The sequence below is a fragment of the Anolis sagrei genome, chromosome X (genome assembly GCF_037176765.1).
Source record: "Anolis sagrei isolate rAnoSag1 chromosome X, rAnoSag1.mat, whole genome shotgun sequence".
NCBI classification, from domain to species: domain Eukaryota; kingdom Metazoa; phylum Chordata; class Lepidosauria; order Squamata; family Dactyloidae; genus Anolis; species Anolis sagrei.
This window is the reverse complement of record NC_090034.1, coordinates 30,842,092-30,864,819: the sequence shown is the minus strand read 5'-3', so window position 1 is coordinate 30,864,819 and position 22,728 is coordinate 30,842,092. Positions and strand designations below refer to the sequence as shown.

The 22,728-nt window shown below is 49.1% G+C and overlaps 2 protein-coding genes across 13 annotated transcripts in view; one reads left to right on the top strand and one right to left on the bottom strand.

Moving 5' to 3' along the window:
* The window catches only part of SH2B3 (SH2B adaptor protein 3), a 69,263-nt gene extending 49,935 nt beyond the window's left edge, over nucleotides 1-19,328 (top strand). For 2 of the 3 annotated variants that reach the window (XM_060786054.2, XM_067473087.1), the window contains 6 exons: nucleotides 1,889-1,990; nucleotides 2,647-2,738; nucleotides 6,881-6,984; nucleotides 7,538-7,731; nucleotides 14,107-14,278; nucleotides 15,288-19,328. In XM_060786054.2, the coding sequence (XP_060642037.2) occupies nucleotides 1,889-1,990; nucleotides 2,647-2,738; nucleotides 6,881-6,984; nucleotides 7,538-7,731; nucleotides 14,107-14,278; nucleotides 15,288-15,619 (996 nt within the window). In that variant the 3' untranslated portion in view covers nucleotides 15,620-19,328. The remainder of the gene's footprint in view (nucleotides 1-1,888; nucleotides 1,991-2,646; nucleotides 2,739-6,880; nucleotides 6,985-7,537; nucleotides 7,732-14,106; nucleotides 14,279-15,287) is intronic. The other variant, XM_060786055.2, reaches the window with a different exon arrangement.
* A 242-nt stretch (nucleotides 19,329-19,570) lies between these two features.
* Nucleotides 19,571-22,728, bottom strand: part of ATXN2 (ataxin 2) — a 47,137-nt gene continuing 43,979 nt past the window's right edge. For 9 of the 10 annotated variants that reach the window (XM_060786044.2, XM_060786047.2, XM_060786046.2 and 6 more), the window contains 3 exons: nucleotides 22,209-22,427; nucleotides 20,902-21,073; nucleotides 19,571-20,293 (listed from right to left, as the gene is read on the bottom strand). In XM_060786044.2, the coding sequence (XP_060642027.2) occupies nucleotides 20,265-20,293; nucleotides 20,902-21,073; nucleotides 22,209-22,427 (420 nt within the window). In that variant the 3' untranslated portion in view covers nucleotides 19,571-20,264. The remainder of the gene's footprint in view (nucleotides 20,294-20,901; nucleotides 21,074-22,208; nucleotides 22,428-22,728) is intronic. The other variant, XM_060786050.2, reaches the window with a different exon arrangement.

The window sequence follows — 22,728 nt, the reverse complement described above, 5'->3', positions numbered from 1 at the left end:
GTCGACGGTATCGAAGGCCGCTGAGAGGTCCAGCAGCACCAACAGGGACACACTCCTCCTGTCAGGCTCCCGGCGCAGATCATCCACTAAGGCGACCAAGGCTGTCTCGGTACCATGCCCCGGCCTAAAGCCAGACTGTGCCGGATCCAGATAATCCGTGTCTACCAAGAATGCCTGGAGTTGTGAGGCCACCACACGTTCCAGGATTTTGCCCAAAAGAGGGGAGATTGGAAACAGGCCGAAAGTTGACGAATTGAGTGGGGTCCAGTGATGGTTTTTTCAACAGCGGTTTTATTACAGCTTGCTTTAAGCTGGCTGGAATTTTGCCTTCCCGAAGGGAGGCCTTAACCACCACCTTCACCCACTCGGCCAATCCCCCTCTGGCCTCTTTCAGAAGCCAGGATGGGCAGGGGTCTAGGATGCATGTGGTAGCTCTCATTCCTCCAAGCACCTTGTCCACATCCTCGGATTGAACCAATTGAAATGAATCCATCAAAACTGGACAAGCAGATGCTCGTGTTACATCCTCAGAGACTGCCGTTACTATGGTATCCAGACCAGAGCGGATCAAAACGACTTTGTCTGCAAAGAACTGAGCAAAGGCTTCACAGCGAACTGCCGAGTCATCAGGGCACCCATCCTGCATGGTGGGTTTTAAAAGGCCTCTGACAACTCGGAACAGTTCAGCCGGACGGTTCTTTGCAGACGCAATAGTAGCCGCAAAGAAAGTCTTCTTTGCAGCTTTTATTGCCGCGGCATATGCCCTTAAAAAGGACACAAACCGTGTTCGATTTGGCTCGCTCGGATTCGAACGCCACATGCTCTCTAGTTCCCTCTTCTTTCGCTTCAATGCTGCCAGCTCCTCAGTGAACCAAGGAGCTGGTTTAGCTCGGCTACTTGAGAGGGGACGTTCTGGAGCGATCGTGTCTATTGCCCTAGCCATCTCCCCATTCCAGAGAGCGACCAGGGCATCGACAGGATCACCAACCGAGGCGGCGGGAAATTCCCCAAGAGCCGTCAGGAATCCATCCGGATCCATAAGCCTCCTGGGGCGGACCAACTTAATGGGTCCTCCACCTCTGCAGAGGTTAGGGGGCGCAGTTAGTCTAAAGCTGACCAGGTGGTGGTCGGTCCATGGCAACGGAGAGATGGATAACTCCTCAACACCGCCACCTTCCTCCCATCCCTGGCAGAAAACCAAGTCCAATGTGTGTCCAGCACTGTGCGTGGGGCAGATACCTGTTGGGACAGCCCCATGGTTGCCATGGCAGACATGAAGTCCTGAGCCGCTCCCGATAAGGTGGTCTCGGCATGGACATTGAAGTCCCCCAGCACAAGCAGCCGCTGGGACTCCAATGCCAGGTCCGAGACCACCCCCGCTAGCTCAGTCAGGGAGACTGTAGTGCAGCGAGGTGGACGGTACACTAACAGAATCCCTAATCTGTCCCAGTCACCCACCCTCAGGTGGACGCATTCAAAATTTGTTGACTGTGGGATGGGGGCCCTGGTCAGAAGAATGGAATCTCTATAGACCACTGCAACCCCGCCTCCCCGCCCTCCGGATCTTGGCTGGTGCTGCACAGAGAAACCTGGCGGGCAAAGCTGAGCAACTGCAACTACAACTACAGAGCCAGTATAATGTAGCGGTTTGAATCTTGAATCCCTGCTCGGGCAGGGAAACCCAGAGGGGGACCTTGGTTAAACTTCTTCTGAACTTCTTCTTGCCAATTAAATCCCAGCCTTCGGGTGGCCAGAAGTCAGATCCCACTTGAAGGCACCCAACAATGATCACCTGAATTGCTGCAGCTCTTTGGGATGTGTACCCGCAAGAGGGATTGACCATTGTGTGCCAGAGTGCTAATGCTGTTGTTCTCCCCTTTCTCTAAAGAGTTCAAAGCCAAAATGGCAAACCAGCTGCTTGGCCATCCAAGAAGTACGACGGTGCACTTACCTGGAGATGCCTGAAAATGCACGCACCTTTGTGCTCAAGGTAAGGAGCGGCTGAAGGGTATGGAGAAGGGAATGGGGGCATTATCAGTCTGTGCCGTGCCACTGTGTATGGCAGGGGTTCAACTGAATGGACCTTGCAGTTACTTCCCACTCAAAGAGTCTCAGATTCCAGGAGTATGTCCAGATTCGGGGGATAGGGAGTCTCTTGCGGTGAATTGTCACTCTAATGAGGGCTAGAGATAGAAAGAGGAAATGGTCTGATGCCAGAGTTGGGGAACATGAGTCTTCTGGAGTACAGCTGGTGGGAGTTCTGGGAGTTGTGGTCCTTGGGTCAGATGGTGGGACCCTCTGGATTGTCCACCTTGACTGGCACTGACTGTCAAAGGGCCTTCTCTCCTCCAGCTCCTGAAATGAAGATGCTGGGACTGAATGACGGGTGGCTGCCCTAGACTCTCTTCCCCAGCTGGAGGCAGGAAAGGGACACTTCACCCAGGAAGCTAGAAAGTGGGGTGGAAATTCCTGGGCCTTCAGAAAAGTTCCCAAAGGAAGCCCTGTGGAGTTAGAGAATCTAAAAAGCCCTGCCCCCTCTGTGCCTGTGTATGTGTGTGCGCTTCAGGAAGGAGCAGGGCAGCTGTTTGGCCTTTCTATTGCCAAAGGTTCTTCATGTTCTCCTCTTTCCTCGCCCCCGCCTTGTAGGTAAATACCTCCGCGGACATCATTTTGGAGGCCGGAGATGAGCAGCAGCTGTCTTCGTGGATATCTGAAATTAAAGAATGCCTCCCTCAAGGGTAAGGCAGAGCTGTGGTCTTTGTTGAGGACCGTTCTGCAGACTGGGGCCTTTGTTGTTGGGCTTTTTGGAAAGATGTGGCCTTGGTTTGAAGTGGAGTACTTGAAGTCGGGGGCAGGTGTACAAGCGAGCCTTCCACTGGGCCCTAGCTGTGTGCTTGCTTAAGCTGACATGGAATTAATTCTACACAAAAGTTTCATGTAAAGTACAGACTTAAACAGTTACTCCCCTGTTTCTGCAAATTGATTTTTAAGGGGGGCAATTCAAAAATGAGTTATTAACTTTGAATTCTTTTGCCTTTCTTGTGGTTCTAGGGGCCTCATATGCAATATATATATATATATATATATATATATTGCAACATACACAATTTTAAAAGTTAAAATCAGTATGTACAATGGAGAGGGGGAAAACCTTCTCATAGAGAGGAAGGAGTTAACTGGAGAGTGAGTGCAGGAGCCCAGAAAACCCCTTTCATCCCAAACACCCCACCCCTCTCAGTGTCTTATTAAACATTACAAGCCATACAACATATATAAAATATCTTTCTGTTCTGCATATAAATGTAGCAAGAAATCCGTGAAAAAAATCCAAAGCACAATTATTACTTACCTACTTACTTACTTAGGCGATCCCTCGTTGTCCGAGTAAGATTGTCCTCCAAGTGCAGTGTCCTGGCGGTGGGTACGTAGGTGACTGTAGAGCCCTATTCTTGACCCGCATGTTCTCCCGCAGTGAGGGCATCAGTTTCCAGGTGGAATGCAGTCCTGGTCGGGGTTGGCTTGATGCGCCTTCCTCTTGGCAAGTTTCTCTCTTTCGCCCTCAATTCGTGCCTCTTCAAACTCTACAGCACTACTGGTCACAGCTGACCTCCAGCTAGAGCGCTCAAGGACTAGGGCTTCCCAGTTCTCAGTGTCTATGCCACAGTTTTTAAGGTTGGCTTTGAGCCCATTTTTAAATCTTTATTCCTGTCCTCCAACATTATGTTTTCCGTTCTTGAGTTCAGAGTAGAGTAACTGCTTTGGGAGATGGTGATCAGGCATTCGGGCAACGTGGCTGGTCCAGCGGAGTTGATAGTGGAGGACCATTGCTTCAATGCTGGTGGTCTTTGCTTCTTCCAGCATGCTAACATTTGTCCGCCTGTCTTCCCAAGAGATTTGCAGGATTTTTTGGAGACAACACTGATGGAATTGTTCCAGGGGTTGCATGTGACGTCCATGTCTCGCAAGCATATAGCAGGGTTAGGAGGTTTAGGAGGATAATAGCTTTATAAACAAGGACCTTGGTGTCCCTACGGATGTCCCGGTCCTCAAACACTCTGTGCTTTATTCAGAAAAATGCTGAACTTGCAGAGCTCGGGTGGTGTTGTATTTCAGTGTCAATGTTGACTTTTGTGGAGAGGTGGCTGCCAAGGTAGCGAAAATGGTCAACATTTTCTAATGTTACACCATTAAGCTGTATTTCTAGCATTGCAGATGGATTGGCTGGTAACTGCTGGAAGAGCACTTTGGTTTTCTCGATGTTCAATGACAGGCCGAGCTTCTTGTATGCTTCTGCAAAGGTGTTTAGAGTGGCTTATAGGTCTTCTTCTGAATGCTCACAGACGACATTTTCATCAGCATACTGGAGTTCTATAACAGATGTTGTTGTAACCTTGGTTTTGGCTTTCAGTCTGCTGAGGTTAAATAGCATGCTGTCTGTCTGATAGATGATTTCCACTATGGTGGGAAGCTTCCCAACCACAAGATAAATTATCATAGCGATGAAGATGGAAAATAAGGTTGGGGCAATAACACATCCCTATAAGTGCCTATATAAGTATATAAGTGTATGTATGAAGTGCCGATGCACTAACACTATGCTGATGAAGATATCAAGGAATTTTTTTTACTGTCAGCTGGACACCGTCCTATCGAGATACCTAAGGAGGACAAAATCCTCCTCCTGGGGGACTTTAATGCAAGAGTCAGACAAGACTTTGATCTGTGGCCAGGGACCATAGGAAAAGTCAAGGTTGGAAACAGCAACTCGAATGGCATCCTGCTTCTCACCGAATGTGCGGAACACAACCTTGTCATCACCAAAATGTTCTTCTGCTAGAAAAACAAGCTCAAGACATCATGGAAGCACCCCCGGTCAAAGCACTGGCACCTCTTAGACTATGTAATTATATGTACCAGAGACCTCCGTGTTGTGCTTCTCACAAGAGCCATTGACAGGTGCTAATGACTCCTGGACAGACCACAGGCTGATCCGATCCACGATGGCTATCAAGATCGCCCCCAAACACACACTCCAAGGAAGGAAGACAAGGCGGAAAATGAACACCCAAGCCCTTCAGGAGCCCTCCAAACGAGCCCTTCTCCAAACAGCACTCAAGGACCATCTACCCACAGAACACCCCGAAAATGTTGAGGAACATTGGAATAAACTGAAGACCTCCATCATCACAGCCTGCGAAGAAACAATTATTTCTTTCATAGGTAAGACAATATTTTTGTATGAATTTTTAAAAAGATGATCAGCTGCAAGAAAATTAACATCTGGTAAGAGGAGATTTTTGCATCTTCTCACCGAAGACACACAATAAAGTTGGATACATCAGTTACCCTGAATTCGAGGTAGATTACACAAATCCATTTGTTCTTTTATTTTTCTCTTTCATGGATGTCATGTTTTTTGGAACTTTGTTTAGACCAAGGTAATGGCCTTTGAGACTTTCTCTACGTGAATAAATAGGAGTGAACTTTTTGAATATTTTTTTTTGTCGTGTCGGGAGCGACTTGAGAAACTGTAAGTCGCTTCTGGTGTGAGAGAATTGGCCATCTGCAAGGACGTTGCCCAGGGGACGCCAGGATGATTCGATGTTTTTATCATCCTTGTGGGAGGCTTCTCTCATGTCCCCACATGAGGAGCTGGAGCTGATAGAGGGAGCTCATCCGCCTCTCCCCGGATTCGAACCTGCGACCTGTCAGTCTTCAGTCCTGCCGGCACAGGGGTTTAACCCACTGCGCCACCGGGGGCTCCTTTTTGAATAATAAGAATTATACATCATGGGTGGTGGAACATCCAGATTTTAGAGACAGGGTCTCTAAACCCACAGGGGGGACAGGGCCAAAAAAAGGTGGGACACCACTGAATTGCGCAGTTGCACCCTTCTCAGGAACAATCAGAGCGAGAGATGCAGGCAGGCAGCTTGCAGAGCCCTGTGTTTTCTGGTGCCAAAGGGAGATCATTTGGTTGCCTTTAAAAAAAAATGCTATAGTTCACCCAGCTCTGGCCATAACTGAGGATTGGAGAGTGCTGTGATGGAGTTGCAGTTCTTCATACTTGGACTACCTAAGAGGCCTCTTCCTTAGCCAGAGGATTACCTTTCCTGTGCCACAATGGCCTCTGGCACCAGACTGAAGCCAGCCCTTCCCTGTAGCAGCACAGAGCCCTTATCTCACTGCAAAGTCAGTCACTGGGTCCCACAAGTTCCCTACATTGTATGCAGTCCTTGTAAATGCAAATGCATATTTGCCTGAGATGTGAGGTGTTTTATGATCTCTGACCTAAAGCTGGAAGTTAAGTGTTGGGAATTTGGCCTGGGAGGTATTGAACATTGGCACTGAATCAAGCCACAAACCCTCTCATGCCAGGATACCCTGAATATGCAGACACAAGGTCACTTCTGAGTGTGCAGGGTCCTGAAGCCATATAATACTGTAATGTGGGGACTTGATTATTCCAGAGACTTCACTAGTATGTGCCAGCTTTTGAGCGCTCCAGAAATATGCAACTGTAGGTTACACATTCATAACTGTGATTATGATTTCCAACCGATGTATTTTAGCTACATCAAGAAAAAGGAGTGTGTCTTTATGCTCATGGAGTTATGTGACACTTGTGGATGAGTTGTACTGATTAGTTGAATGTGCAGACAGATGTGAGAAACGTAATGTGAAGATTTAGGCTGCGCAAACTGGATTCTGAATCTCGGCCATTCTGGATCATATTGGTCTTCCTTTGTTCTTAGTGCCAGTGTGTATCTGTCGGGGGTGCTTTGAATGAAATTTTCCTGCTTCTTGGCAGGGGTTGGACTGGATGGCCCACGAGGTCTCTTCCGATTCTATGATTCTAAGACATGCTTCTATTTTCTAGGTCAACGGGAGACAATGTAGACCTCACCTCAGATTCGCATTCAGGGACTACAACTACAACTGTGAGCCCCACAAGCAGCAGCAGTGCGGATTCGCTCAACCAAGGTACTTGCATCCTTCTCAAGAGCCCCTGCCTTGTGAAAAGTGCTACCTCTAATCATCTAGAGAGTTTTGGAAATAATGTTTTCAAAACTAAAAAAAAAGCCATGCCAGTACTCGGGGGAACCTCTTTTAGAACCCATCCAGCTTGCCCATCTAGATCAATGTTATAATGCAGTGCCTATCTCCAGGAACAGAAGGCCTTTTGTCATTGGTCGCATGGCCCTGTTCAGGAGATGAAACCTGGGGGGCACGCTGCATGCTCATCCTCTGAGCTCCAGAGGTCTCCCCCTCCTCAGATAGGGCAAACGGCTTTGGTGGATGAATACTGTGAGCCAGTGACTTCTTTAGCTTCTTGCAGTGGGACTTGGCCCATGAATGTGAACTTTAGTCTGATTCAACACATTGCTTCTTATGTCCTTGAGGAAATGGGTTGAAGTGGGATTGGTTGTGGGCAAATACATTGTGGTTTTTTTGGGAAGCAACCCTGGATTTCTGCTTTTGAGTTGGACGCAAGATGGAAGCCTCACTCTGAAGGACTGTTCCCCTCTCTTCCCAGCTGCCATGCCACCGAGCCCCCCGGACCGTCACCTGGCCACTTTCCCCTGGTTCCATGGCCCCATTTCTCGAGTCAAAGCGGCCCAACTCGTCCAGCTCCAAGGCCTTGAGGGACATGGGGTTTTCCTCATCCGGCAGAGTGAAACGCGCAGAGGAGAATATGTCCTCACTTTTAATTTCCAAGGAAGGGCCAAGGTAAGGCACTTCTACTCACGAAGGCTCTTTCTCCCTGGCCACATACAAATGTGTCTAAAGCCTAGGTGTGCCTAGGTGAGCATGCCTGAGTTCTCCCATAGAAGCCTTGCGGGGGATCCTAAGTGTCACAGTAAAAACAGCGGTAGCCCCACTATTGGCTCTTGGTATGCCAAACCTGAATAGCAGTGGCAAAGAAGTCCAGTTCTAAATCTGGAGCCAGATTTCCAGTCCTGCTTGTTGGAATGAGCTCCCAAAACCAAGGTGGGGTGGAAATGCTGTTGACTGGGGACTGAGTGCAACACAAGACTTGCTTCTGTTTAGCACACACACCCTCTTCACCTCATCGGAAAAAAACCACTAAAAAAGATCTCTGGACGAGGCAGTTTAGTGATCCATTACTGCCTCTTTCCAAAAGAGCAAAACAAGAACACTGAATTCTAGTTTATTGTCAAAGGCTTTCATGGCTGAAATCAATGGGCTGTATGACTGGTTTCCAGCAGCATTTTCTCCTGATGTTTTGCCTGCATTCAGAGGACCCTCTGAAGATGCCAGCCACAGATGCAGGTGAAACATCAGGAGAAAATGCTGGCCATACATCCTGGAAACCACACAACACCTCAGTGATTTCTAATTTCCTCTGCGTGGTCCTGTGAAATGCACACATATGGGTTTTCTGCGCCTGTTTCGGAACCTTCTGGAATTTTAAAAGATTTTTTTTGGCGGTAGCACCACCCATTCTCCCCTGATAGTATAAATAGCCAGTAGGCGGGGCTGCCAGTTCCTTCTTTCCACCGTGAGAAGCAGCAGTTAGGGAACCTCTCTATTAGTGACTAGCTCGTTCTTTTTTTTACATGTTTTGACTATTCTTGCCTACCGATTTGGATTCTGTTTGCTCCCGCTGGCTGACTACGGACAGTTTTGACTATTCTCAGGCCTGTATCTGCCTCCTCTCTATCAACCAAAATAGCGACCGTCTTCAAAAAGTGTTCCCAATGCGGGGAAAAATACCCAGATACAGACGCCCACCCTGTCTGCCTGCTATGCCTGGGGGAGAGCCATGCGATGCACGCATGCTCCATTTGCCAATATTTCACCCCTCCCCCAAGCCCGCAAGCACAGACAAATCCACCTTAAAGCCCTCCTTTATGAGCAAGCCCTCCAGCCGCCACCATCCAAAATCGCTAAGAGGGCGTCCTCCGAACCCCCTTCCACCTCAACTGCCCCCAGTCCCCCGGGGTCTGACTTACCTGCAGTTCTGGAAGCGGGAGCGCATGGCGCGCCTCCATTGGCTAAGCCCGCCAAGCCAAAGAAATCCAAGTTGAGTGCTCCTTCCTCCGCTAAAGCCGCTCAACTCTCTAAGAAAGCGGGAAAAGAAAAGGGGCAAGCCCAACTTGTGCTGGCTGAACGGGGTGCTTTCTCCCTCCCCCCACTACATCCTCTAATAATGCCTCCCAAGGCCGAGACTCTGAAGAACAGTCTCTTCCCTTGGCGCAGCCAGAGCCATTGGGGGTGACTTCACCACCCCCAGAGATAAACTTTATGGCCTCATCCACTTCTCAGGCAGCGGAAAACATGCACCAACCTACTCATCCTACCCCTTCCCTGGAGAGGGAAGCTTCAATGTCTAGAGGGGAAGCTTCGATTACTAGAGGAGCCCTCAACCCCGCCCCCCCGAATTGTCGGGGGGTCGAACTCTGAAACGCAGCTTGGACCCAGAAGCCCAAAACCTCCATCCCGGGGACGCTCTCGGTACCGAGACCGGCTCGGATTCAGATGGCAATGCTTTGGTTGCTTCCCTCCCTGAAGGGACAGTTGAAGATGACCCTACTTCTCTCGAGGAGTTGAGTACCTTCTCCTCCCTCATTAATTGCCTGGCGAAGGCACTGAAACTTCAAACTCCGCAAGTGGCCACACCTGTTGATTATCCTGTTTTTTCTCATGACCAGCAGCAATCGCCAGCAGTGGCCCCACTGCCTCTCTTGCCTTACCTACTTCAGCTTATTAAGGCACCGGGAATGGCTCCCTCTTCGGTACCACCCACCAGCAGAAAGGCTGAAAATCTCTACCATTTGGATATGACTTCAGCAGAGTGGCTAAGTAAACACCCTAAGCCAAATTCAGTGGTCGTGGACATCTCCCAACCATGTCCAGCACAGCGCTCTCACAACACCCCAGCAGACAAACAGGGCAAGAAACTGGATGGCATGGGGCGCAAAATATACACTGCTGCAGGACTTTTTGCGAGGATGGCACACTATGGTGCCTACATGGGAGCTTATCACTGCTTCATTTGGGACAAAATTGCCCCATTGCTCGATCACCTTCCTCCTGAGGAGCTCAGACTGGCTAAAACCTACAAACAAGAGGCTATGCAATTAGCAGGCCTGTAGAATGATCTGGCGAAACATACTGCCAATACATCAGGTAAGCTCTTTTCTGCTCCAGTAGCCTTGCGCCACCACACGTGGCTATGTTCTTCAGGCCTATCACAGTCTGCACGAACCACCATAGAAGACCTCCCAATGCATGAGGCGGGGCTGTTTAACCCTGATACCAATACCAACCTGGAACGCACGCACAAGATGCGTCAGATGGCCCATAGGTTCGGCCTCCCGTCACTGTTTACTAACCAACCTAGACAACGTTGGCCAGCTTTCACTCCATACTATTGGAGACGTCCTAGCCCAACCTCGGCAGGACCAAGGGCGAGACCAGCTACCCAACCGCCTTCTGCTAGGAGATCACCTCCACCTCTGGCCAGGAGCCACCAGCAAGGTAGGGGCAGGCAACCCTATGCCTCGAGGCGCCAAGTTTAGCACTATACCACGATGTAACAGCGGTTCTCCCCATCCAACCTGTCCAAGTTGATTATCCCAACTGCACCCCTTCCCCAACCTACGATGTTTCCCTACCACAACCTACCTTCATGGACCGTCTCGCGTCCTACATCGACGCCAGGTGCCAGATAACCACGGACGAGTGGGTCCTCGACGCTGTGAGAAGAGGATATGCAATTGAGTTTACATCTTTACCTCCGGTGGGACACCGCAGGGTAACCCCACCTCCACCCCCGTCGTCGAAGAGATCCAGGCTCTTCTCCAGAAAGGGGCCATACGCCGTTTGAAACCTGCGGACATCCATCAGTGCTTCTTCGCTAGATACTTCCTAGTCCCCAAGAGGGGTGGGGGCTTGCTGCCCAACCTAGATCTATGGGGCCTGAACCGACACATTAAACCCCGCAAATTCCACATGGTTACACTGACTATGATTTTGGCCCTAATTAGCAGAGGGGCTTGGTTTGCCATGGTGGATCTTAAAGATGCTTACTTCCACATCGGATTAAGACGGTCTCATCGCAGATTCCTTAGTTTTCAGGTTGGACACCAATGCTACTGTTTCAACTCACTTCTGTTTGGCTTGTGTATTGCCCCCAGAGTTTTTACTAAATGTTTGGCAGTTGTTGCCACACATCTCCGCCAGGTGGGCGTTTTTATTTACCCTTACATTGATGATCGGCTGATTGTTTCTAGCTCCTGACGGAGGCTTCTGACTGACATCAATACTACTTTGTCTCTTCTTCAGGATCTTGGACTAGTAGTAAATTGGGACAAATCCCATCTGGAGCCTACCCAATCCATCAAGTTTATTGGCACCATCATTGACTCTGTACAAGAAAGGGCTTTTCTCCCAGAAGACCGCTTCAGGGCCTTAAGGTCCCTCATTCAAGTCGTCCGCACGCGCCCTCATGCCAGACAAATACACTCACTTCTAGGTCACTTTGCTTCCACTATGGCCTTGACACCATTCGCGAGACTTCAAATGCTCCCCTTGCAGATGTGGTTGCTTCAAGTGTTTGACGTACTAAGGGACTCACCAAAGAAGCTCCTGATGGTTCTTCCGCACGTTCGAGCATCACTCTCCTGGTGGACGCACAGACACAATGTCCAGAGAGGGATGCCATTTCGTCAGCAGCACCCAACCAAGACGCTTACCACGGATGCATCCCTGTCCGGCTGGGGAGCCCATCTCGGCAACCTGACGGTGCAGGGCAAGTGGTCTCCAGAGGAATCTCAGCATCACATCAATTACCTGGAGATGCTGGCTGTTCAAAAGGCTCTCAGGTCGTTCGAACTCCCTGTCTGGTCATGTAGTCCGCCTCCTGACAGACAACACCACAACAAAATTTTACATCAACAAGCAGTGAGGGACTCGGTCCCGAAAACTGATCCACCTTACCATGCACATCTGGGACTGGTGCATCTTGTGGAACATCCACCTCCTCACTCTTCACGTGCCTGGTGAAGAGAATTCTCTGGCAGACACACTGAGCAGATCACCGAACTCCTGCCACGAGTGGCGAGTGAATCCAGAATCCCTACGCTCCATTTTCAAGTTATGGGGAACGCCGGCCGTGGACTTGTTTGCAACATCAGAGAACACGCAGTGCGCCCAATTCTGCGCACAACACGCAAAGGGCCATCCACCAGGCTGCCTGGGCGACACGTTTCTATACTCCTGGGCCCCGGCTCTGATGTATGCCTTCCCACCTCTACCTCTGATCCCGAGGGTTCTGTCAAAGTTGCTAGCAGACAAAGCAGACTGCATTCTCCTGATCTCATGGTGGCCTCGGCAGCCATGGTTCGGCCCATTGGTCCATGCCGCTCACGAGTTCCAGCGACTTCCATTCACGCCAGACATTCTCACGACTCACAACGGACAAGTTCGTCCTCCCGATGCCTGCACCCTACGTCTGACAGCCTGGAGGATTCAGCCTACTCGAAGCTCTCCCATTCTGTGAGATCAGTATTGGAAGCTGCTCACAAAGCATCTACAAAGAAATCTTACAAATACAAATGGCAATGCTTCTCTTCCTTTGTGAGACAGAAGGGACAGGAACCATCCTCAGCCCCTGTCCCGGTGATTTTGGACTTTCTTATGCATCTCTCGAATAGAGGCTTCTCCAATTCTTCCATAAAATGCTATCTCGCAGCCATTTCATGGTACCAGTGTAAATCAGGCTTGCCTTCTTGTTTTGAGCAACCACTCATCAAATTGTTTTTGAGGGGGCATAAGAACATGTTTCCCCCAGCGCACCCTCTGGTGCCTGCATGGAGCCTAGAGCTGGTCTTGTCACAGCTTCCCAAACCACTATTTGAGCCTTTAGCATCAACTGATCTCCAACATCTGTCATGGAAGACGGCTTTTCTCATTGATATAACCTCTGCAAGGAGAGTGAGATCTGTGCTCTCAGAGTGGACACACCTTACTTGCGAGTTCATGCTGATAAAGCTGTTCTTCGTCCAGACATCTCCTTTTTGCCGAAGGTGGTCTCAAGGTTCTACCTTTCTCAGGACATTGTTTTGCCGGCTTTCTTCCAAAATCTGTCAACCCCACTTGAATGGACATTGCATACGCTAGATGCCAGGAGGGCACTTGCCTTCTATGTCGATCGAACCCGAACTCATAGAATTTCTCCACGACTGTTCCTCAAGTACAGGAATGACGTCCTCGGTTTACCGGTTACTCCCCAGAGGCTGTCTTCGTGGATTGTTGCCACCATCCGACTGGCATACCAACTGTCAGGGCGTGATCGTCTTCCTATCCTGAAAGCTCACTCAACAAGATCCTTGGCCACGTCACAGGCATTACTCAAAGGAGTGCCTCTGGAGGACATCTGCCGTGCGGCTACCTGGGTGAACCCTTCCACCTTTGTCAGCCATTACAAGGTGGATGCCCTATCCAGAAGAGACGCTGCCTTTGGGAGAGCGGTTCTGTTTTCGTGTGTGGCATGATGCCCACCTCCAAGGTTAGTAGCTTGCTAGTCACCCATATGTGCACATTTCACAGGACCACGCAGAGGAAATATGGGTTGCTTACCTGTAACCGTGTTTCCTCTAGTGGTACCTGTGAAATCCACACAACCCGCCCATCCTCCCCGCTGGACGTCATGCTCCGGTATCCTGGGTTGCTTTCCTGTGGCCAAGGAACTGGCTGGCAGCCCCGCCTACTGGCTATTTATACTATCAGGGGAGAATGGGCAGTGCTACTGCCAAAAAGTATTTTAAAATTCCAGAAGGTTCCGAAACTGTGCGCAGGCGCAGAAAACCTATATGTGTGGATTTCACAGGTACCACTAGAGGAAACATGGTTACAGGTAAGCAACCCATATTTCTTAAAACAGTGGATCTGTAGCCTGTAGTGTTGGGAGGTAGAATAGCATTTCCAAAATGGCTCTTCTGATTTCCCTGCCTGTCTGCCTGCCTGCCTGTTTTCAAAGCTGGGGCGCTCAGCTGTGGGACTTGACTGCAGGGGAAAAGGCATGTGCCACAGAGGTGCTCTGCTATGAAGGCACCCCTTCCTTTTTTGCCCTGGCAGCACCTCCGCCTTTCGCTGACTGAGAGGGGCCAGTGTCGCGTCCAGCACTTGCACTTCTCCTCCATCGTGGACATGCTGCACCACTTTCAGCGCTGGCCCATCCCCTTGGAGTCAGGCACTACCTGTAATGTGCAGCTGTCCAGTTACGTGATGGTTGCCTCATCTGCGCAAGGTAAGGGGGCTGCTGGGGGCTGCTTGGTCTGCCTGAAGCACCGGAGCATCTGTAGCCTTGCTTAGTTTTAGGAGCACAAGCTGAGAAAACAAACTGTATGTGATTCCTCCCTTTGTGTCAGGAGTCAGTGACCAAATTAGACATTAATCAAGAACACCTTGGGGTGCCCCTGTGTCCTTGGGTGGAGGTTTTGTCTTTCAATCCTTCCTGGAATGAGATCTCCAAAAGCCAAACCTTCTGCTTAGAAGCACTATGTAGTTATGTCAGGTTGCCCAGTGGCATTGCCCTCTGGACCATGTATATGATTACTATCAAACCTGTTTCCAAAAATCAGTGTTAAAATTCAAGCAAGACAGTGTAACCAGTGTATCTCTAAAGCAAAAGTTGAAGTTGGCGAACTTTTGCCTGCTTGAAGAAAAAGAAAGGTCTCAGATCAGAACCTTTGCTACTGGGGAGGGGGTATGTGTCTTTCTCTGCCTTCTATTTTTCTCTCCTTTTCACTGTGGAATGAAAGTAGAAGCTTCTATCTGCTGAACTGGCTCTAGAAAAGTAGGTGTGAGCATGTGCACATGTTTTGTGTTTAATCGCATGAAAGCCTGCTTTTTTTTTCTTTTTTCTTTTTTTGCTTAGGTGCTTATTGCTTTGTAGAGACATTGCATCACACTAATGAATGGCTTTGCTCTCACAGTTTTGGGGGAATGCAACAAAAGGACCAGGCAGCGTAAAATAGGGCTGGCTCTCAATTTCCTTTGGGGCTGGTAGGTCAACAATAGCTACAGATAGCAGAAGGCAACTTGTGCTCCACAGGTGTTGGGGACAGGGCAAATTGTATGATGGAGTGCCTCAACCTTCCGCACCACAAGGTGATGGTGTGGTTCTCTTGGTTGCGTGCCAGCCTTGGGGGGCCTGCTAAGAAGGGAGTTTGCCCTGCCCTTACCTTGCTCACAGAACCGGCTCAGGACAGCCCGACTCATTCCCTTGGTTTTCCCCCCTCTCTTTGCTGTCACAGCAGGCCCCAGCAGCCCTGTGCCCTTCGTCCCCTTTGTCCGCCAGCGCCAACCGGATTTCAGCCTTTTCCCGATGAACCTCTCCCACTGCCCCCGGATCCGCCTGTCTGACAACCTCCGCCGCAATTCCTCGGGGGAGCAGATTTTCCACCTGGTGCCGCCTCCGGAAGAGCTGGCCCGCAGCATCCTGGCCTCCTCCCACCTTGCCCCACTCCCCACCCGCGTGTGGGACAATGACACCCAGGCCCAAACCCAGGCCCAGGCCCCGGCCACAGCCCAGGCCCAAGGGAGGGGACACCTGCGGGCGGTTAGCAACCAGTACACCTCTGTCTGACCTGCTATCCAGGGCGGGCACCTGCTTTTGCACAAAACTCTGTTGGCAACATGTTTGGGAGGGCCCCTGAAAATGTGTGTATCCCTTGCAGCTCTGTTTACTCTGTGATTTGTACAGTAGGTTGTTGGGATAGCGCTGTGACTCTGATTCAGTCTGTTAAAGTGCCATTTGTTGTTGCCTTGGTCTCGTATCGGTTTTGCACATGGCTTTCCCTTTGCTTTGAGTTTCTTTGTTCCAGGTACATACAATGCTCTGCAGTTGATTGACTTTGTCTCTTCCTCTAATCCCATTCCTCCTCGGAGGAGAGGGGCTGGATAGTGAAACGTGGAAGGAAACAGGTCAAACTGGTTGCCGTTACTGACACAAACAGATCTGCTCCTCTCTTTCTGGTTCCCCAGTGTTCATGTTGTTGAATTCTTGTTGAGCAGAGCCACTTTCTTGCCTGTTTTGTGGATTATTATAAAGTGTTGTGTTTGATTAAGTTTGTGTTAGGCAGAGTTACATGACTAGAAACAGCCTATTGCTGAAACAGCACACAGCAGAAACCCATCTGATCCCTCAATGATCTTGAAGAGCCAAACACTAAACATCTCTTTTGTGGGCTGAGCTCCAAGCAGCCTCTGCTCCCTCAGTGCCTTTCCAGAAATTGCACCCCCCCCCTCACCCTTGAGGATATGCAACCATGCAGCTTCACTACACAAAAGGATACAGGTCAAACTGCACAGGGCAAAGGGACCTGCAGTTCTGTGACTATGTCGAAGTGTGTAGGAAATGGCCTTACTCAACATGAGAACCTGTGCCCTTGCACTGCAACTCTCATCAGCACTGGTCTGAGGCTTATGGGAGTTGGAGTCCAGAAGCTCAGGCAGGGCTGGACTTCTTAGCCCTAGCTAATGCCGTCCTTTGAGCTGGAGGTGCTGGGTGACTAAAGGAGGGCTCAAATGCTTTCAAGACAACATACACTCTTCTGCATTCTGCCTCCTTGAAGTAAGCTCACCCTGACTGGCTTTATTATTTTTTACATATATTTTACCTTTACAAAGTGTGGTTATTTCCAACAACAGTTGGCTCATACCCCTTCTTTTGAAGACAGGAGTAAGTAGGCACTTTAAACATTTCAGTTATTGCTCTTTACCTAAAGACACTAGTGTATCCCTAGGCTGCATACCTTCTGCCTCCAAACCAGGGCATTTTCAAAATCAGCCCCTCTCAACCTCTGAGGTGGTCTTGTGCCTCACTCCAGCTGAAAGCAGCCATATTCCTCACATCTTGGTGTTAAAATGGATCAAGCTGAAACTGTGTGAGAAGAGAGCAGCCTCTGCTGGGCAAAGATATTTTCATCACAGATTTTGAAGCTGCACCCTTGGAACTTCCTGTGTCGCTGAAAACCTTTATTTAAAAAATAACATTGATTTAAACCCACTGCGGTGGCTTCCTTGCCTGCAGGGACCTGAAACCATGTGCTCCCCAAGCACAGTCAGGCTAAGCTCCAAGTGCCTACACAAGTGCCAACCAGGCTGGTTGCCTCTTTTAGAGGAAGGAAGCACCCTTTGGCCCAAAGACGAGTAGGGCAAGGCTCAGGCAGCTTCTGGCTTTTAACTCGGGGCTGCATTTTCCTGCTACAGAATGACTTCGTTCCACACCAGACTCAGGCTGCCAAACTTTGCCTAGCCTAGCCTGATTCCTTTGCTAGCCTCTCACCAAGCACAACATGCCGTGTTCAGGAGAGGCATACAACTGCACTGCCCTTCCAAAAATAAACATGGCTGACCTTCTTTCACTTTATCCACATTTTTGTGTTTACATGCAACTGACTGACTGGAAAACAACTTGAGCTACAAGCTCAGGCCTCTAGATGAGAAGGCAGGAGGAGGAGAAAGACAGGAGTACACTAACTCCTTTTTGCAGAAACAGGACAGAACTCTTCTTTCAACAGGGACATGCAGGATAAATTCTTCTTTGTGGCCTCTGTGAATCACAAATGGCTTCTCCTGCACCTGCACACTGCACCTTCCAAACTGTCTAGACCCGTGGTTCTCAGCCGTTGGTCTTTCAGGTGTTTTGGACTCTTAACTCCCAGAAGTCCCAGCCAACTTACTAGCTGAAGTCCAAAATACCTGGAGAACTAGAGGTGGAGGACCAGTGGTCTAGAGCTGTAGAGAGACATTTTTGTAAGTGTGCTGTGGGCAGGCTAACCCTTTGGTGCAATTTCACAGGTGATCACTTGAAGCAACACAATTACAGGTTGGCACCCAGCCCCCCCCCCCCCCCCCCAAATTGCTTAGAATACAACCAGCTCCCTGCTCTGGCATGCCTTGCAGGGCCTGGCATCATGGTAAACATCCAAAAACCCACTGGTGTCTCTTTCCAAGCCTTAGTGCTTTGCAAACACTAGGCCAACTCTTTGTGGTCAACTTGCTACAGGGGACTCTAGAGTTTTCTTTTCAGTGTGTTCAAAAGCATTTCTAGAAGTCAGCTTGTTTGCCAACTTCATTAGATGCAGCTTTACAGGACTACAGTCATCAGCCAGAAAAATAAAAAACAAACCGGAGGCACATATGTGAGAAATCTTTGTTGCCTGGTGGGAAAGCGGGGGCCAATTTGCCCCAAGACCCATGAAAGAAGGGGAGAGGTTAAGAAGTTCTTAATCCCTACCATAATCCAATGTGCCTTCTTTAAAAATGAGTTGTGGAATGAGAAACTACTATTCATCATCATGGTCCCTGTAAATTTGCACATATGGTGTTTTCTACGTGCCACACTGGACAGCAGTACGTCAGCCCAAGTTGGAATTGGGGTTAGGCTATTTCAAGAATTCCGTGCCTTCTTTCAGTTCTCTTCAGTAGATTATAAGAAGCTACATATGCTCTGGAATAGCCATTTTGCCAACTTGCCACCATCCTTCCTAACGGAATATGACTCTCATAATCCCTTAGGAAGGCAAGAGAAAAGTTGGAATATTCGACAGCAGTAAGTCAGCCCAAGCTGGAATTCCTTAACACAGGAACAAGGCTAAGGCTTTTGCAAGAATTCCGTGCCTTCTTTCAACTTTCTGAGCAACTTACAAGACGCTACATATGCTCTGGAACGGCCAGAGATCACCTTGCTTTGAGAGTACCATTTCACTCTGCCAACAGAAATAGCCTCAGAGTTCTCAACGTTACAGTGGGGAGGCCAAGCCTTCAGCACTTTGTAGTGCAAAACTTCATACATTGGCCAAGGTACTTCTGTGGTTTATAATCCCTTAGGAACATGGGTCAGCCATGAAGTATGTTTTTCATGCTCTGGTTTCTCAGTTCCCAAGCACAATGGGGCAAGGAAGGCCTTCCAGGGGTAAGGCAGATACATTCAGGGGCATGCCACATACTTTGATTTGAGCAAAACTCCTGTGTTCAAAAGATTGGGGCTCCCAATTTGTCCTCTGAAGTTGGCTCAGGCGCCTAGATGCTAAAGCCTTCCCTAGAGTCTCCACTTTTTTCACATTGAGCAAATGTACCTCTATAGACAAGACACCATTTATAGGTTCCACCACTTGATCTCCCAAATAGAATGTTAAAGAAAACTGTGTGTTCTTTTGAAGCCTTTCCTGCTCTTGTATAGTAGAACTGTTCTATATTTTGTCTCTGTATGTACTGTACATGTAAGTTATTAAGTATTGCAAAAATATGTATACAGATCTCATGCAGTAAATGAAATTGTTTAAAATGTACTGGTGTGTCCCTGAGGATTCTTTTCTATTCCCACCCTCATTTTCCTTACAATACTTTAAGTACGCCTTGTAAAGTATGTATTTTAAAGGCTAAGTCCATTACCAGTGGAGCTCTCATCTCTTGTCCAACCAAATGCAGTTGCTTCCTCTATGTGCCACGCCATTTCTAAATTTCTAAACAGCATTGAACTGGGAAGAAGGAAAAAGGAACAGAGGCAACAAACACTCGCCAAAAAGAAAGGTCAGTTTTTAAAACTTTTTTATTTTTAATTTTTTTTGAAGTTTTTATTTTATATTATCTACAAAGTAAAAGTTTCCTCTTAACTTAAAAGTTACCCCACTGCCTTGCGACAGCCGTTTCCCCCTCATCAAACATGATTTTATAAATAATAAATCCGTATCTGTTTGACGATTAGAGTTTACTTTTTCCAAACCTCTTTCAAGTTTAGTTAGAAGTAAAAGGAATTTTTTTACGTCTCAATTTTTGATCTTTTTTTAAAGTGAGAATAGCAGCAAGAAATCACTCTCAGTAAGTCTTTCTCTAGCTGATGAATTTATAACATTGAAAGGGATGTTTTAAAAAATAAATAGCTTTTCCAGTTTTTCTGCAAGCGGAACTGGGGCCTGGGGTGAAGGTTTTGTGTTTTGCAATTTTTTTTGTTGACACAACGTATGGAATAATGAAATTGTTTGTTCCCAAGGGTTCTAACATGCCTTTCTCTGAGTCCAAATTTCTCCTACTGAAGTGTGTATTGTGAGCATTCCTTTCTGATGTTACACTCCCCCCCCCCTCATAAAACAAACCAAAAAAGAGAGAGAAATGCTAGGGTTTTTTTTTTGTTTTGTTTCTGTGCTTCCAAGGTTGGCAGAAGCATATGGCATTTTGCCTAAAAAAAAGAAAGAGGGATCCAGCCTCACAGTTACTCCAGGTCGGCTTTACAACTGCTGTTGATGGTGGGTTTGTACTGTAAAGAAAAAAAAGGGGTGGGGAATCAGGAGGAGAGAACAGGTTGGAGACTGAGAACAATCCCTTCAAAGCCCAGAAACCCAGCTGTAAGAGGCGTCCTGGCTGCTGCTACAATTGACATTAAGACCAAGGAAACCAATTCTGTTCCTCCCAAGCCTCCTCTCATTCCCTAAAGTTTGGGGGAGAAGAGGTACGAAAAGGGAGTCAGGAGAACAGCTGCTTCACCCTCACCACCACCAGCGCAGAGCAAGAAGAGCAGCAAGGCAAGGCTTGGAGGCAGAGCAAAGGCCCAAGGGCAACACAAGCCTCCCCAGGAGGAGGACACTCTCAGAGAGCCACAGCTAGTGTCCCCTTGATTGCCATAGAAAACCAAGGTAGGTTTGGCCCTTCCAAGAAACCAGGGAGGTGGTGACTCCTTGTCCTCCATCTCAAGGAAGCAACCCTCCCCTTCATCTCAAGGGGGGACCCTGGCCAACCACAACGCTCTGGGGGGACTTGCTCCTTGCCCTTCACTTTACTCTGGAGCCACACAGACTCATCTTGGGCCCTGGCCAGGCTTCTCTCCTGGCGGCCTCGCAACCTCCCTGGCGCATGCACTCCTCTCACCTGAAGGGTGCGTCATATAGGGGAAGTGTGTTGCTGTCGAAACTGGAATGTGCTGTAGTGCACTTTGCGCAATGGCAGCTTGGGCCCCACCGGGTGGCGGCTGGGTCGTCATGAGCATCATTGGAGCCTGGGCAGTTGGATGAGACGGAGCCATCCCCGACTGCACATGGGCCTGAAACAAAGAGCTCTTTAGTTGCAAGGCCGCAAGGAGGGAGCCCTGCCGAGGTCAGGGGAGGCCCCACCACAGCACTCAGGCGCCCGCCTCACATGGGCCCCGTTCAGCGCAGGGCCCAAGTCCAAAGCCCTTGCCCTCTGGGCTTCTGGACAGGCAGATTTCCCAAGGGAAACAGAGCAAGAACTGGCCGCTGAAGGTAAGAGAAAGGAAGAGCAAACCTCCACAAAAGCAGCAGAGAGCAGAGAAGCCTCCTGCCCCATTTGAATCAAGAAAAAGAGAAATGGCCCCAATATCAGCAAGCAAAGCTCGTGTCATATGGTTAGAAGGAAGTTTCAGTTTGCCCAGCAGAAGATATTTCCCGTACTCAAAGGATCCACTTACCTGTGGCTACACATTTACCATCCCCATAAAGGATTCCTCTCATTTACCATGGCATTCCTAAGGTGGCACCTGCCACCAACCACCTGGAAAACCTTGCTCCAGATTTCCAGCCCATGAAAGAACCCTACCATCAGAGCAAATCCTTCAGGCAAGCCCAGGGGTGGCCAACAGCTATGAGCCTGCCCCTCAAAAGGTAAGGTGGGGGCACTTCCGCTATGTTTTTAGCACATCCCCCAGGCTAAGATGTCAAATGAAACAAACAAAACACATTTAGAAGTCCTTTTTCAAGGTGGCTGGGGGCCAGTCTTTCCCATTCAGCCGGTGCATGGTTTCTCTTTTCATCCTGCTTTGCAGAGGATTTGGGGGCCAATCTCTACCTTTGTAGGGGCCAGCAAGGCAGACAGATTACAATTTCCTCTGGGTTATGCTTAGAGGACAAAGGATATTGATCAAGCCATCTTTGAAGAAGGCCCCTTTCTCTGAAGCACTCTGGGCCCCTAGAAGGGCAGGACAACCCATTCCTTCCCAAATATTTCAGGTGTAAGATGACATCCAAGCCTGAATGGAAGGTATTGCTGCAAACTCCAAAGCCCGGCTGCCACCGCCAGGGTCCCTCCCACAATGCTTCCAACAGACCCCCACCTCCAAAGGCAACCCCATGTCACTGTCACTTGGGATTGCTCTGCTTGGTTCCTAGCCCACCGTTCTAGAGAACCGCCTCTCCCCAGAGCCACTGGGGCATTCTCCTTACCTGGGGCATGTGGGCCATGTGTGGTGGGTTGGTGTAGGCCGGTTGGACATGGGAAGGATGGATGGCAAAGACGGTCTGTTGTGCTGTTGGAAAGCTGCTCTGTGGCGACTGGGTGTTGGATCCGGGGGTCATGGAGGGAGGGGTGGGCGCCAGGCCGGCATGGTAGAGGGCTGACTGCTGCTGAGCGTTCGTCAGGTGGAGGGCCTGGGCCGCCTGGTGCTGGTGGGCCAGTGGGAGAGACAGAAGTCATGAGGCATCAGTGGCCCATCAGGGCATCATGGCAGATTTGTCAGAGACCCTGCTTTTGGAAAAGCCCCAAGGACACTGAGTCCCTGTTTTGCCAGGCAATACCTTGCCAAAGAATTAGCTGAATACTGGGGTACTTAAACACCCTTGCCACAGATGTGCAGAATTTGACACAAGTGATTGATTCTACTACTTTGAAAGTATATTGTTTTTGTAACTGTAACTTGTGTTTACAAGAGTTTTCAGAAGCTTCTGTGAGAGGCAAACGTAATAC